General features: G+C 35.0%; 1 protein-coding gene across 1 annotated transcript in view; it reads left to right on the top strand.

Annotated features, from left to right (window-relative positions):
- The window catches only part of MALRD1 (MAM and LDL receptor class A domain containing 1), a 622,346-nt gene that overhangs the window by 410,313 nt on the left and 197,625 nt on the right, over window positions 1–14,408 (top strand). Inside the window, 1 exon segment of the mRNA XM_090268028.1 lies at window positions 8,507–8,632. Within this exon segment, the coding sequence (XP_090124154.1) occupies window positions 8,507–8,632 (126 nt within the window).

Below are 14,408 nucleotides of genomic sequence, written 5' to 3' on the forward strand. Positions count from 1 at the left end.
GTTGAACAATGGCTTCAGCCATCATATTCATTCATCAAGTACAATGATGTCATTGCAGGGCATCCATTTCCTGAGGTATGGAAATGAACATTTAACTTGTAGTTCCTAAGAGTACACCAGCTACTGTCATGTTTCTAATGATGTATATGCTTCCCTACCTCTCCCTATGAGTAATGATCATTTGTTTCAGACTTCCAAAGACATCTGTGTTGAGAATTTAAAATACCACACTTACTTACACTTGTACTTATATCTTCAGCTTTCTTAATTTAAAAAAAAACTGCTTTATTTTTAGTGATAAATGTGTTGGTAGTAAATAACAGTGTATGATAAATTGTTTCATGCTATTTTTTACTTCAATCTCATAAAGCTCTCTACCGGGATAAATCATTCTTTGAAAATAGTCAAGTAATTAAAGGTATGAAACTTTAAATAAGCCACTGCCACAACTTGCCCATATATTTTTTTGAATGTCAAATAGAGAGAAAGATGCAAAACTCCGTCTTTTAGGAAGTATGGAGTATGGTTGTGGAAGGGAATGTGCAAAGTAGAACCAGAATGATCATAGATGCGTTCTCAGGCTCATCAATTTTAAGAAGCTTCATATTTAGAAATGGAGAGCTAGAAATTAATTTATTTGAAACTATATGCTTTTATCCCCCCTTGTCAAATCTTTATATCCTCTCTGATGTAGCCTTAACTCACCCTGAAGTTTGCTGGTGTAAGATTAGTTCATTCTTCTCTGTCCAATGTACATGCCAATTCTGCCAAATATCTAATTTCTAAACAGGTGAGATTCCATTCTAAATCTTCCATTATGTTTCTATGGTGCATTAGTCTATGTCTTTACCATTTTACACCACTTTATTCATTATGATTTACCAACATGTTTAGATAAATTTTGTTATCTAAAGTGTATAGTCTCTTGATTTTGATCTTCTTTCTCAGGAGTGTCCTGGTTCTTATTAGCCTTTTATTATTTTGTATAAATTTTAGTTTCATGTAATATATGTTTTATTTCTCCCCACTTCTGAGAGGCAGGCTTATTTATCTTTCACTTTAATGCAGCAGGTTGGTCTGTTGGTTTCAGTTTTGTGTGGAAGCCACCAATAAAATATGTTCACTGGTTGGGCCCTACTCCAGTGAAATTATCTGAAGATTTCAACAGAAATTTTCTTTTGGCTGAATTTATTTCATTTCCAGCTTAACTAGTCTTGAATTTAAAATACATTTTAATATTTTATAACATATTGTAGATACAAAATTTCCTCTCAGATGAAGTGACTTAAATCTCATACTGCCAAAAATGGAAGTAAAAAATGATTTTATATCCATAGTATTTAAAATGTAAAATATGTTATTAACATAAAGGTGTTTTGGAACATTCTATAATATGTACTTTAGAAGATTATGCCATCATTTTTTAATGTTTAGCCACTTAAAATATATATCTTCTCCCAAGATAACAATCCTGCTTTATTCTTTAGGACATAATGTGAGATTCTTTAAAATAATATCTTTACCTGGATGAAAGAAGGTGAAGGGATTAGCCAAATAACATATATGCATGACCCATGGACATGGACAACAGTGTAGGAAATACTTGCGGGGGGCGGTGGGGGAGGTCCTAGGTGAAGGTGGGCAAAAAGGGAAAATATGGGGCCAACTGTACTAGCATAAACAATAAAATACAATTAAAATAAAATAATTTTTACAACCTATTAAGCAACTTAACTATTATATTAAGTTTGACAGTGAATCTAATGAGTTTCCAGATGTTTCTAATCTAAAAATATTCTAAAACCTCTAGTTTTAAATCTTTTAACCATTTTCAAATTTCTTTAAAAGTATTGAACACACACTTTAATTACTTTCTTTCATTGCCAGTTTGACTGGAAAGCAATATCTTAGAGGCTATATAATGACAGCTTAAATGTTAACCTCACTATTTCTCAGCTGTGTGATCTGGGAAAAGGTACTTCACCACTCTATACAACTGAATTATTGTTAAAGTCTATTGATTTAACCATTGCAAAGTGCTTAAACAAGTATCAAGCGCATTGTAAGTCAATAATTAATATTATTTATTAATACTGGTATTTTCTAACCATATTTAAGAAGTAAAGGATAATATAAAATATTATTAATGTTTCCTCAAAGCCATATTTTTCTGTAGAAAGAATGCTGACCTAGGATGGATGCAAGAAGAACTAGAACTTTCATAAATAAGGGAGTCTTACCAGCTTCATATATTTTATCATAGCTAAATATTATAAGAATCCATTTTATAGATAGAGAACCTAAAATTCTGAGGGGAAAGCAGTCAAGATTGTTAAAAATTGGGAAAAATTAGCATTAATTGAACATGTACTGTCAAGTATGTACTGAAAACTAAACATAGATTTTCTCATTTAATGTTTACACAATTCTATTATTCATCTAGAAACTTTACTATCTCCATTTATCAGATGTGTAATCTGTGCCTAGAAAAGATTAATTAATTTAACCAGACCATACAAAATGATACAGATTTTACTCAGGGAGATTTTAAGGTTTTGTTTAAAAATATTTTAAATTTTCTTTATTGTATGTATTTGTAAAGTACATCTATATATTTATCCCAAGTCCCACTTTCAATAATAACCTTTCAACATAGTAAATTTATTAAATTCTGAAGATTTGAATGAAGTACTCATTGAAAATACAGTGTGCAGATTAATTTTTATACAAATATAAAAGAGTTCAATGGAAAAGATCAAAGATAATATATTGTGATTATTGGTGTTTATGCAGAAAAATATAACTTGATCATAGTTTGACCTTGAAATTTGCACATAAATTGAAAATTATGTAACAGTGTCCTGCAGTGACCTTACTACATAGATAGTAAATAAGTTGGACTAATTAAAAAGTCTAAGTCAGATTGTTTAAAATCTCTTATTCTCCATTTAAGTCCATTAACAGGACCAACATAAAAGAGGTTCAAGAGCCTTATATTTTTAGAAAGGCTATGTATTTCCTTGAACATGGGTGAGATTGTTTTTGTTTATTATACTCGTTATTGATTATTATTGTAGCTCTCTTAATTCTAGAGTGGGGTCAATTTAGATCACTAATAGGTGGAGTTAACAGAGTATATCCTTTTAGTGCATGTACTGGAAACCAACTTTTTCAACCTTAAATAAGTCAAGGTCATTTTTTCTTAAAGATTCTGGGATGGGTCAGATAATTGAAGAAACAATTGTGCAAGCCATCCTTGGGAAAAATAAGCTCCAAGGAACTAATCAACAGGAACTCATGGGAATTTGTTTCAGTGAAATGCCCATTAGACACCTGGGCCCCCTAACCCTGCCATTTTTGTGTGTCTTGGTACAACATTCAATATCAAAGGAAATAATTCTGTTGGCTTATCTTAATCAATTGTCTATCTTGAGATTAATCAGCTGTGTAGTACCACCTTGAGATTCTTGGTAATGAGCATTAGATGGTTCCATTATGTTCCTCCTCATGCTACACTCCTTCCCACTTAGCAGGTTGTCTGTCAAGAGCTAAAAGGACATTCCCATTCAGAGCCTGTGCTTCCATGTCTAAATCTGGGATTGGAGATTTCTCTGATTATGTCACTCCAAGCCAGCTTGCAGGCCTTTCCCCAAGTTCTATCCTCCATAGATGAACTACACTGCTGTTACGCGTACCCTGAGTTGCAGGGGTAGCTGAGAGATGAGGATGGAGGTGGGGGTGGGACTGCATCTACAAACTGGGTTGTTCACTCCAGACTCTTGCATGTTAGAGGTGTATTAAGCCATAGAGTAAGCAATCACCTTGAACCAGGAAACACATTCATCTTGTGTTTATTTTTAACATGAATGCAGGCTGCACATAACAGCACTTATTTTATAACACTAACTGACCATGTATTTTATACATGTGGTATGTTCTCACACATTAAACAGAAGATTCATAACCCACCCTGAGGGGTATGTACATGTCAGAAATAGGTCTCTAATTCAATCATTACTGCCTAACTCTCCATGTTCTCAACCTAAGTTCTTTGCCTGTATATTTTATGTATTTTATACCAAAAAAGTGTTAATGGTTTGGTTTTCTCCAGTCATGACACATCTTATTTCTATAAAATCAGTGCTAGTAAACTCTCAGGCTTTATGTAATTCTTGAGTTATTCACCTTCGCCCATTGTCCTTTACAAGATTACAAAGGGTCCTAATATTTGAGAGGGGGGGGGATAGTTAATTTTTACGAACCAGGGGTATGGACTTGGGGGAGATTGCTGGGGGAGGGGGGTGCTGGGTGGAGGGGAGCAAGGGGGAGAAAATTGGAACTGTTGTAACAATATAATCAATAAAAAACATTAAAAAAAAAAGAAAACATACATGCTGGAATAGGGATACCTATAGCTAGAGAGAGTCTACAAGAGTAATTTTTAACTCTTTAATGTCCAACAACTTCAATAGAATTTTGACCTTATACATTATCTCATAAAAGAAATGTGATTGTGGAGGTTTTGGATAGCTGAAAATGATAATCAGAGATTACTTGTTACCACATTTTTATAATTATATTTATATTTTAAAGAAACAACCAGAAAAATATCATTGAATTTACTAAAGTGTTTTTGGATAATATTTTATAGAATTTTGGAGGGGAAAGACCTTAGCAATCCACAGTGTTTGAATAATTTTATTTTAAGTTATTTGGGGGTTTTACAAACATAGAAACAGAAATAAGACTTATTGACTATCAGTTTAGTGATTATTATTCTATTATTCCATAATGCATAGTGGTTTTAAGAGGAAAAAATTAATGAACACAGTAATTGCTGACTTGGTATTATTAAAAAATTGTTTTCAATTTGGTCAAAATAAATCAACTATTTATTACATAATTTATCATGTGTTGGTATTTTAAACCAATCAGCAAGTGCTTCAATATAAATTCTATGCAGAAGTTACCTTAGCACAGGAACAAGCAATAGTATTCTAAGACAAAAGCTAAATAAGCTATTGAATCTGCCTCCTTTGCCATCTCCTCTCAGATTATATGACATCGGTGCTCTACTGTACAACTGTCCTCTTACATCTCACTCCAGGGGATGGAGATAAACCTGGAGCAAAATGCACATTCTCCTCTTAATATAGCAATTAGAAAATTTTAATTAGGTCTAAACATGACATGTTCCATCCATCATGGGTCTTCTTCACGAATTTATCATGTAGACAAATATTTAATATATTCGGGCCAATTGTTAATGATGATTCCAATTTACTTGAATGATTTTTTCCCCTTCCCTTACAAATTTATGTCTCGTACCAAATCTGTGTTCCTCAAAAAAGAACCTTCGTTATCGTAATATTCTATGCTTCCTTGGCCCACTTTTCTTTAGATTGTCTTTACTTTCTGCTTCCTGTCATCACACACCATCAGCCTACTTGTGTACAGACAAATAAGTTACAACATTAGCTGTGTTTATATAGACTATCCAAATCACAGGATATATTACATCTTGGAAATTATCTTAAGGCAGTGACAATAATCACCACACAGCCCATTTACCCTCTGAGCAGTTTTCAGTAATTAATAGTTTTTTATAATTATTTTTAACTCCAAGGTTTTGTAGGAATAATTTTTCCCAATGTATTTTAAATTTGTTAAATGCAAATCTCAGTACTCATAGCATGCTTTTAGTTCATCTTAAGTTTAAATAGCTAACTATTCTGATGGCAGTGGTAAAGTCTTGTCAGCTTTACCAGTTTTAAACACAGTTCAGCAAATATTATTGAATCACCTGGAAGGAGTCTGGGCTCTGTGCTGTGTTTTAGGGATAGAGCAATAAATATAATACAGCTACTTCCTTTTAGGAGTCTTCCATATTTTTTCAAAGAATCATGTTTAGTTTGTCCTCTATGTAATTGATAAATCCAACAGAAAATGCATCATGGTGCTATATTTCAGTACCGTCTGCTATAATTGAGATTACCCAGGTAACCAAGAGAGCTGAATGGATAATACACATTGGAAAATACAATACTTAACTTGTATATTATAGGATTGTATATTTGAGCAGGAGGAGAAAAGGTTTGGGATTTACTGGTTAAAAATTAAGACTGTACTCAAAACATGAATTCTGGCTTTGCTGTTTGGAAGCTATGTGAACTTTGGTAATTTAAAGAAGAAAAATTATAGTACTTACTTGTTGAAGCTGTCTTGAGAATTCAGTGAGTCAATATTTGTAATAGGTTTAAGTATAATGAGACATGTAATGAATTCTCTGTAAGAGTCGAAATCACCACCACCACCACCATCATTATCTTCATCATCACAATCTGGTTGTATTAGACTAGGATATTGTTAAACCAAGTTGGGCTAAAAATACATCACAATTCAAGAAGTTTACCTCTTATTGACATTACAGTGGTTGTCAGATGAGCAAATTAGTGTGGCAGCTTTTTTCAGGCATTTATTCAGGGACACAAGCAGATCTTCGATTGTGGCCTTTAAGGTCCACCTTAGTGATCTTCATGTTCCTATCCAACCAGGAAAGGAAAAGAGCATGATGAACAGTGTGTGTAAGTTTGTATGGTCTCACCTGGAAGTAGTATATATCCACTCATATACCATCAGTGAGAACACAAGCTGATGGCCCCACCGAGTTGCAAATGTAGCTGAGAAATAGAGTATCTGGATGAACAGTCACTACCCAGGAGCAACTGCACACTATAAAAATTTGAGTATATGTTGTAAATAGCCAGCCATCTTCTCCATGTGAATGAGAAGGGATGAGGACATAAAAACATGAATAAAGGCAAACTTAGGTTAAAAAAATATGCACCTGTAGACCACACATAGATGGGTACTGTGAGGCTTATTCTGAGGCAGGAAGTAGGAAAAGATAAAGTAGGAGCCAAAAAAATAAGTAAATAAAAGAAAGAAAGTGTGTGTGTTTTTGGTCATGTTTAGTGTGTCTAGTATGTTGTAGAGAAGTCTGATAGAAAATGTATTATAAATATCTAAACTAAATAAAAGTTACAGACTGGGATGTAGCTATTGGGTCATTAGCCCCTAGTTGGTAGATGAAATCATGACAGTAAATATGATGCCCAGAGAAGAACAAAGGAAAGTGAATCAGGGCCTATAGCATCAAAAAATTAAATAATCTCCAATGCATAGACTTGCATACTAAGTAGTATCTACATATTGCTCTGGATAACTGTAAATTCTCACTAGTGGTAACTATAATTATTTGGAAAACATCCTAAACCACTCAATGAACATGACCTTGAATTCTTCATCTTAATGATGCCCATAGTTGAAATATTTGCTGTTGTCTTAGATAATTTTTCTTCAGTCTTCATATTTGAACTCTATGTTATTGGTAAATCATTTCTGCGGATTATTCAGGTTTTGCTATTTTGTGTGTGGATGAATCAAAGGCTATGGAAATGCACATTTATCAAATCTATGGAGTTTCACAATCTTTCTTCATGGAAATACTACCTAAACTTGAGTAACTTACCACCACCTTGGGTACAGCAGCCTGAACTTATAGTCTATGTATCAAAAGAATTCCCGACCTTTATTTAATTTGCTGAATTTGATAAAAATAGTTTTACGCCTTTACTGTATATCACTTTGAAGCTGTGAAGAATTATCATTGGCTTTTATATCAGTTCAATGGAATTCAAATATATGACTAGCTTTAAAAATCCTATGTCAATTCACATTTCTTAGTTCCCCTTAGATTAAACCATTATCCCTTCAATTATTATAACCAACATTTATTAAGCACAAACTATGATACATAGCAGGTGCCATGTTAGGCCCAAGAGAACACAGCAAAAACTCCTCCTGCTAAGGGGCTTGGAGTCTGGAGGAATAGATAGACATGTAAACAGCTCTTATAAGAAGTGCTGAGTATTTAACATAGAAATAAAAGTGGTCTTCAGTGACATCAAACAGGGAGGGTCCAACCTAGGACTCAGATGATAAAGAGAAAGGCAAGACAATGGAAGAGAGAAAGTTGCTTCCTTGAGTACTGAGGTTGAACACACCACCAAGAGCACAAGAGGGAATTTGTCAGTATAAGCAAAGGAAGCAGCATATGAAGAACAAATGAAGAACAAATGGCATATTTGTGAAACCTTCAGTTGCAGATGCTTATGAGAAGAGTTGCAGAAAGTGAGAATGGAAAACGAGGCTGGTTCCAAAACCAAAAGATCTCTAATGACTTGAATTAGAAATTTCAGTTTATAGAAAAGCTAATGGTCAGCCCTTTACTGATTAAACATTATTCTGAAAGTACAATTTATACAACTTACTGAACAATGGATGTAGGACTGAGAGAGCGGCAGTAGTTTACACATCTACCTTGGACAACTGTTAAAATCATTTATTTAATAGTGTGAAATCTATAAAATGATTGAAAGAACTATTCAAATTTAATAAAAATTACAAAATAACACTTTTATTTGTTATTCTATTTTTCCCCCAGTGGGAGAGAGTTCTGAGACTTGCCCAGAAGCCACTGATATTTTGTGCCACAACAAGTGTATTGCATCCCACCTTGTCTGTGACTATAAACCTGACTGCTCTGATAGGTCAGATGAAGCTTACTGTGGTAAGTGTATTTGTCTTTTCTAATGCTACCAATTCAGCAAAGATTTTCACTTTATTTTTTTTCCTTTTGATGTAATTTTTATTGTATTTTTTCCCATTAGCATTTAGTCCCTTTATACCCCCTCACCCCCAGCAATCACCACACTGTTGTCTACGTCCATGAGTCCTTTTTCCTTCTTGCTCAATCCATCCACTCCCTTAACACCCCTGTCCCTTGCCCACACTGGCTGTCTTTATTAGTGGAGAAACATGTTGGCACTAATAACCGAGAAGAAATGTTCTTTTTATGCACCAGAGTAGACTCAAAATAGTCAAAACATTTTTCCAACTCCTCTATGAAAATATCCAGATGGCAGTCCTCTCATTCTCTTTACTCCCATACTAAAAACTGCAACAGATCTATAGCAAATCATGCTACAAAAATTTTCCATCATGTCATTGTATCGAATTGTGTGTGGAGTCAGGATTAATATTGTCCAACTCTTAACTAGCAGTCTACATTTCTTCATTGATTTTCATTATTGTTTCCATTCCTTTTTCTAAAAAATGGTTGGTTTTATAGATGAAGCTAAAAATTAGCACTTTAAATAAATACTAGGTTAATTAATAATTTTATCGTTTATATTGCATTGGAGAAAGAGAACTTGATGAGCTACATTGGTTTTCTTTAGTCAAGCTTTAATTCAAGTGATTTTTTAAAAGTCATGTATAAAACCAAGTATATAATTTTAAAATATGAGCATGTATCTAAGTAAATCCAATTTTTTTTTTTCATATATCTTACTGGTAAGCATTCATATGGACCCTTCATACCATACAGGCTAACTGTTGCAGTTAGCATTTGCTACATAACAAATGACCTCAAGAGTTAGTGACCTAGACAAGTTTCATTTTGCTTGTTATTGTTTGGGTCAGTGAGTCAAGAAGGAATCAGGTAGGCAGTTTGTCTCTAATCACATATGTCACACGATTATGGATGGGACTGGAGATCATTTCCAAGATGTCCTTGTACCCTCCATGATTGCCACTTTGTACTCTTTGGTTTCTCTGTCTGTCTTAACATGGAATCTGCTCTTCTAGGTCATTCAATATGGACTTGGCTTTCAATAACATGGTTGTCAAAGGGTAGTCAGATATCTTGCATGGGATTGGCTTTTTTCAAGTGAATGCTCCAAGAGCAAGTATTTCAAGAGCCTCAGGAAAATTAGCAAGAGTTTTTATGAATTAGCTTCAGAAGTTCCAGAATGTCACTCCTAGCTCTTCCTAATGATCATGCAAATATTAAAATCTAGTCTAGATTCAAAGAGAGAATAAGAACAGACTCCACCTCTCAATGGGAAAATGTCATTCATGTACAGGAAAGGAGTTCCATACAAGTCATGTTTAAATATTTATTTTTAGCTCAATATCAATTGTATTCCTCAGGATCATATAGTGGTGATGCTTCTGAAATTTTCCTTTTTTACTTTTTTGCATTTGTTACATTTTTAACTGTGGTAAAAGATAACATAAAATTTATCATATTTAACTGTACGGTTCATTGGCATTAAGTATATTCACATTGTTGTGTAGCCAACGCCACTGTCCATCTCCAGAACTTTTTACCTTGAAAAATTATATATCTGTTCTGGGTTAAACAATAACCCTCCATTCTCTCCACAACCCAGCCCCCAACAGCCATCATCCTACTTTTGTTTTTATACATTTTTATACATTTGAAAACTGTAGGTACCTAGAGTGGAATCATACAGTATTTGTCTTTTAGTGACTGGCTCATTTCATATAGCCTAATGTCCTCATCATTCATCCCATATTTTAGCTTTAAATCAAAGTTTAAATGGAAGTTAAAAGTCATTGGCATTTTTAAAACCACTCTAAATACTACAGAATTATATTCTTAATTTAAAAAATATATATCCCCTTTGTAATATATGCATTTTAATTGAAATTTATATTACATCAAATAATACTTCCTAATGTTATTTCTAACTTTTTAAAGTGCATCAAATATATATATTTTCGATCCTCACTGTAAGGAATTGCTTTCAATTGCATTTTGAAACAAGGCTCTAAAACATTTGTAAAGTCACCATTTTCCCCACAAGATATAACAAATAGAGCACTTAAAAATCACCAGTAAAACATTTAAAAATGTGTTCATATTTATGAAGTTTCTGAAGAAAAAATAATTTAAATATGATGGCACTGACATATATCCATTGTGGAAAGGACAATTGTCACATGCACATGGGAATGTTATTACAGATGGCTCTGTCTAGTATTGCTCAGTTGTTTGGAGCACTGTCCCACAGACTAAACCTGGTCAGGGCACATCCCTGGGTTGCAGGTTCAATCCCTGGTCAGGGTGCATATGAGAAAGCAATCAGTTGATGTTTCTCTCACATCATGTGTCTCTCTCTCTCTTTCTCTTCCTCTTTCTCCTTTCCTATCTCTCTAAGAGCAATGAAAAAATGTTCTTGGGTGAGAATCTTTTTTTTTCCATTTTTTAAACTATATTTTATTCATTATATTGTTACAATAGTTCCAACTTTTTCCCCTTTGCTTCCCTCTATCCAGCACCCCCATCCCCCAGCAACCCCCCCCAAGTCCATGCCCATGGGTCGTACATACAAGCTCTCCCGCTTCACCCTTTCATATATTCTTCTTTTTTAAATAAATAAATGATTAATTATTTTAACAATAAAAAAAATCCCTCTCTCTCAGACTTAAGACCCTTTATAATCTTATAAAGGACATGGGCGAAGGTCTCGAGCTCCTCTAGCTGCTTCGAGCTGGACATGGTCATCATCTTACCTACCCTTGGGTCCAGAAATTCCTAATAAGAGTGGGGGTGCGGAGGGTAGGGTGGTCTTCTCACATGGGGAAGGATTGTGCAGACTCCAGTTCAGTTGGCTGTCCCCAGACAACGGCATGCTTGGTTTAACAGGCTGGAATCCTTGTTGTATTCTGGGGGCAACAGATTTGGCAACAGGGTTAAAAGACATCATTCAATCCATAACCACTAGATAACAGAAGGCAAGGATTAATTTTTCAATGTCCCACATTAGGGAAAAAAAGGGCTTCTTTGGAGGAAGGTGTGCTAGGCACATCTCACCTGTCCAAAATCCTTTTGCCCATTATACTTAGTTTGGGCTGAGGGAAATATTTTAGGTTTCCTCCCTCTCAGACCTCTGGGCCCTTTCTGTCCAAGTCATTAGGATAAAAAAGAGAAACCGGTTTTGTAAAGTGAAGCCCACAGACGACCCCATATTTCACCAACCCAGCCACTTAGTTCAGCCAAACCATTGAGTCTCAGGAGGCAGCAATACAGACAGGATTAAGTGAGGCCTATATGTACACACAACCACTCACGTAATGAGATCATAGGCTTATGTCCTTTGAAAACAGAAAACATAGGTTAATTTGTATAACATAATCCACAAACAAGTCTCTAAATCTGTAAGACTGTGTTATTGGAAAGACATCCAGTTGCAAGGCATTTGACATTCTTCTTGCCTGTAAATTAAACATCTTTGATGATACCTCAGACATAGTTTAACTTTCAAATGAAAACATATTTTAAATGAAAAGAAACTTTAAAGACAGTTAGCTGCACTACTTTGTAGTCTGCCACTGATCATTATGATTCTCTTTGAATAACGATTTTTCTCCTTAAGATTACCCTCCTTGTCATTAAAGGGACTGCATTAAGCCCATTTTTAATTTATCCTGTTCATTTGTATAAACACAACAAGAGCAGCAAATGACTTTCAGTCTGCCCCTCAGGGCACAGAAGCTGAGCCACATACCTGGCATTCAGCCTTGCCTGTACACACCTGTCTTTTCCAAGTCCTTCTAGTTTTCCATTGTGCCTTAAGGTCCCTTCTAGCCATCTTTCAGGAAAACAACCTTCATTCCTTCCCTGGAAAGATTGCTGTGGAACGCACCACCAACCATGGTACCAGGCCTTTTATTTCGTGGACTTTTATTACCTTCGAAAGTCATTCCCAGTTCCTCAGGGTTTTTTGGTAACAACCAGAGCCCAAGCATGTCTCCTTTAGGCATGACATTCCAGTCAACGTCTTGGTCAAAAAAAAAAAAAACTCTATTAACAACTGGTCTTATTAGTTTTATGCAAAGAAACTTATGTCATTACTTACTTCTTTAGAATGCCAAACTGGAGGGATCAGAGAGGGAGAAAAATATACAGTGTTAAGGAAAATCCTTGTCCTTCTAATATTCACTGAACTGACATTTCCATTCTTCATGTTTTCATTCTTCCCCCACTAAAAATTTTTTTGTTTGTTTTTCCATTACAGTTGTCCCACTTTTTTCCCCCTCTTGCTTCCCTGCACCCTGTCCCGCCCTTCTCTCATATTCAGTCCCCACTCAGTTGTCCATGTCTGTGGGTCATTTATACATGTTCTTTGACTAGACCCTTCCCCATCTTACCCCCTTCTCTTCCTCCTGCCTCCCCTCCTTGTTACTGTTAGTCCACTCCTTGTTTACATACCTCTGGTTCAGTTTTGTTCATTCATTGGTGTTGTTCATTAGTTTCCTGTAATAGGTGACAGCATAAGGAATTTTTCTTTCCTTGCCTGCCTTATTTCACTAAGCATAATTCTCTCTAGTTCCATCCATGTTGTTGCAAATGGTAGAAGTTCCTTCTTTCTTTTTGCTACATAGAACTCCATTGTGTAAATGTACCACAGTTTTTTGATCCACTCATCTACAGATGGGCACTTAGTTTTTTTCCAGCACTTGGCTATTGTAAATAGTGCTGCTATGAACATAGGGGTGCATAGGTTCTATTGAATTGGTGTTTCGGGATTTTTCAGATATAATCCTAGCAACGGAATTGATGGTTCAAAAGGCAGTTTCATTTTTAGTTTTTGAGGAAATTCCAAACGGTTTTCCATAGTGGCTGCAGCAGTCTGCATTCCAACCAGCAATGCACCAGGGTTCCCGTTTCTCCGCATCCTCTCCAGCACAAGTTGTTTGTTGATTTGTTGATGATGGCCATTGTGACTAGTATGAGGTGGTATATCATTGTGGTTTTTATTTGCATCTCTCAGACGGCTAGTGATGTTGAGCATTCTTTCATATGTCTATGGACCCTCTGTATGTCCTCTTTGGAGAAGTTTTTGTTCAGGTCCTTTGTTTATTTTTTAATTGGGTTGTCTGTCTTCTTGGTGTTGAGTCGTATGAGTTATTTATATATTTTTGAGATCAATCCCTTGTCTGAGGTATCATTGGCAAATACATTTTCCCATATGGTTGGTTTTTTTTTTTCATCTTGCTGATGTTTTCTTTAGCTGAGCAGAAACTTTTTAGTTTGATGTAGTCCCATTTGTTTATTCTTTCCTTTATTTCCCTTGTCTTAGGAGATATATCAGTGAAAATGTTACTATGTGGGATATCTGAAATTTTCTTGCCTATTTTTTCCTCTAGGACTTTTAGGGTATCACAGCTTACATTTAAATCTTTGATCCATTTTGAGTTTATTCTGGTGTATGGTGTAAGTTGGTGGTCTAATTTCATTTTTTTGCATGTCCCTGTCCAGTTCTCCCAACACCATTCGTTGAAGAGGCTCTTCTCAATCCATTTTATGCTCCTTCCCCCTTTGTCAAATATTAGTTGACCATATAGACCTGGGTTTATTTCTGGGCTCTCTGTTTGTTCCATTGGTCTATATGTCTGTTCTTATGCCAGTTCCAGACTGTTTTGATTACCGTGGCCTTGTATAGTTTGATATCAGGTATTGTGATTCCTCCTAC

This window comes from Furipterus horrens, unplaced genomic scaffold (assembly GCF_987537825.1).
Source record: "Furipterus horrens unplaced genomic scaffold, mFurHor1.1.pri manual_scaffold_2, whole genome shotgun sequence".
In the NCBI taxonomy this organism is placed as follows: domain Eukaryota; kingdom Metazoa; phylum Chordata; class Mammalia; order Chiroptera; family Furipteridae; genus Furipterus; species Furipterus horrens.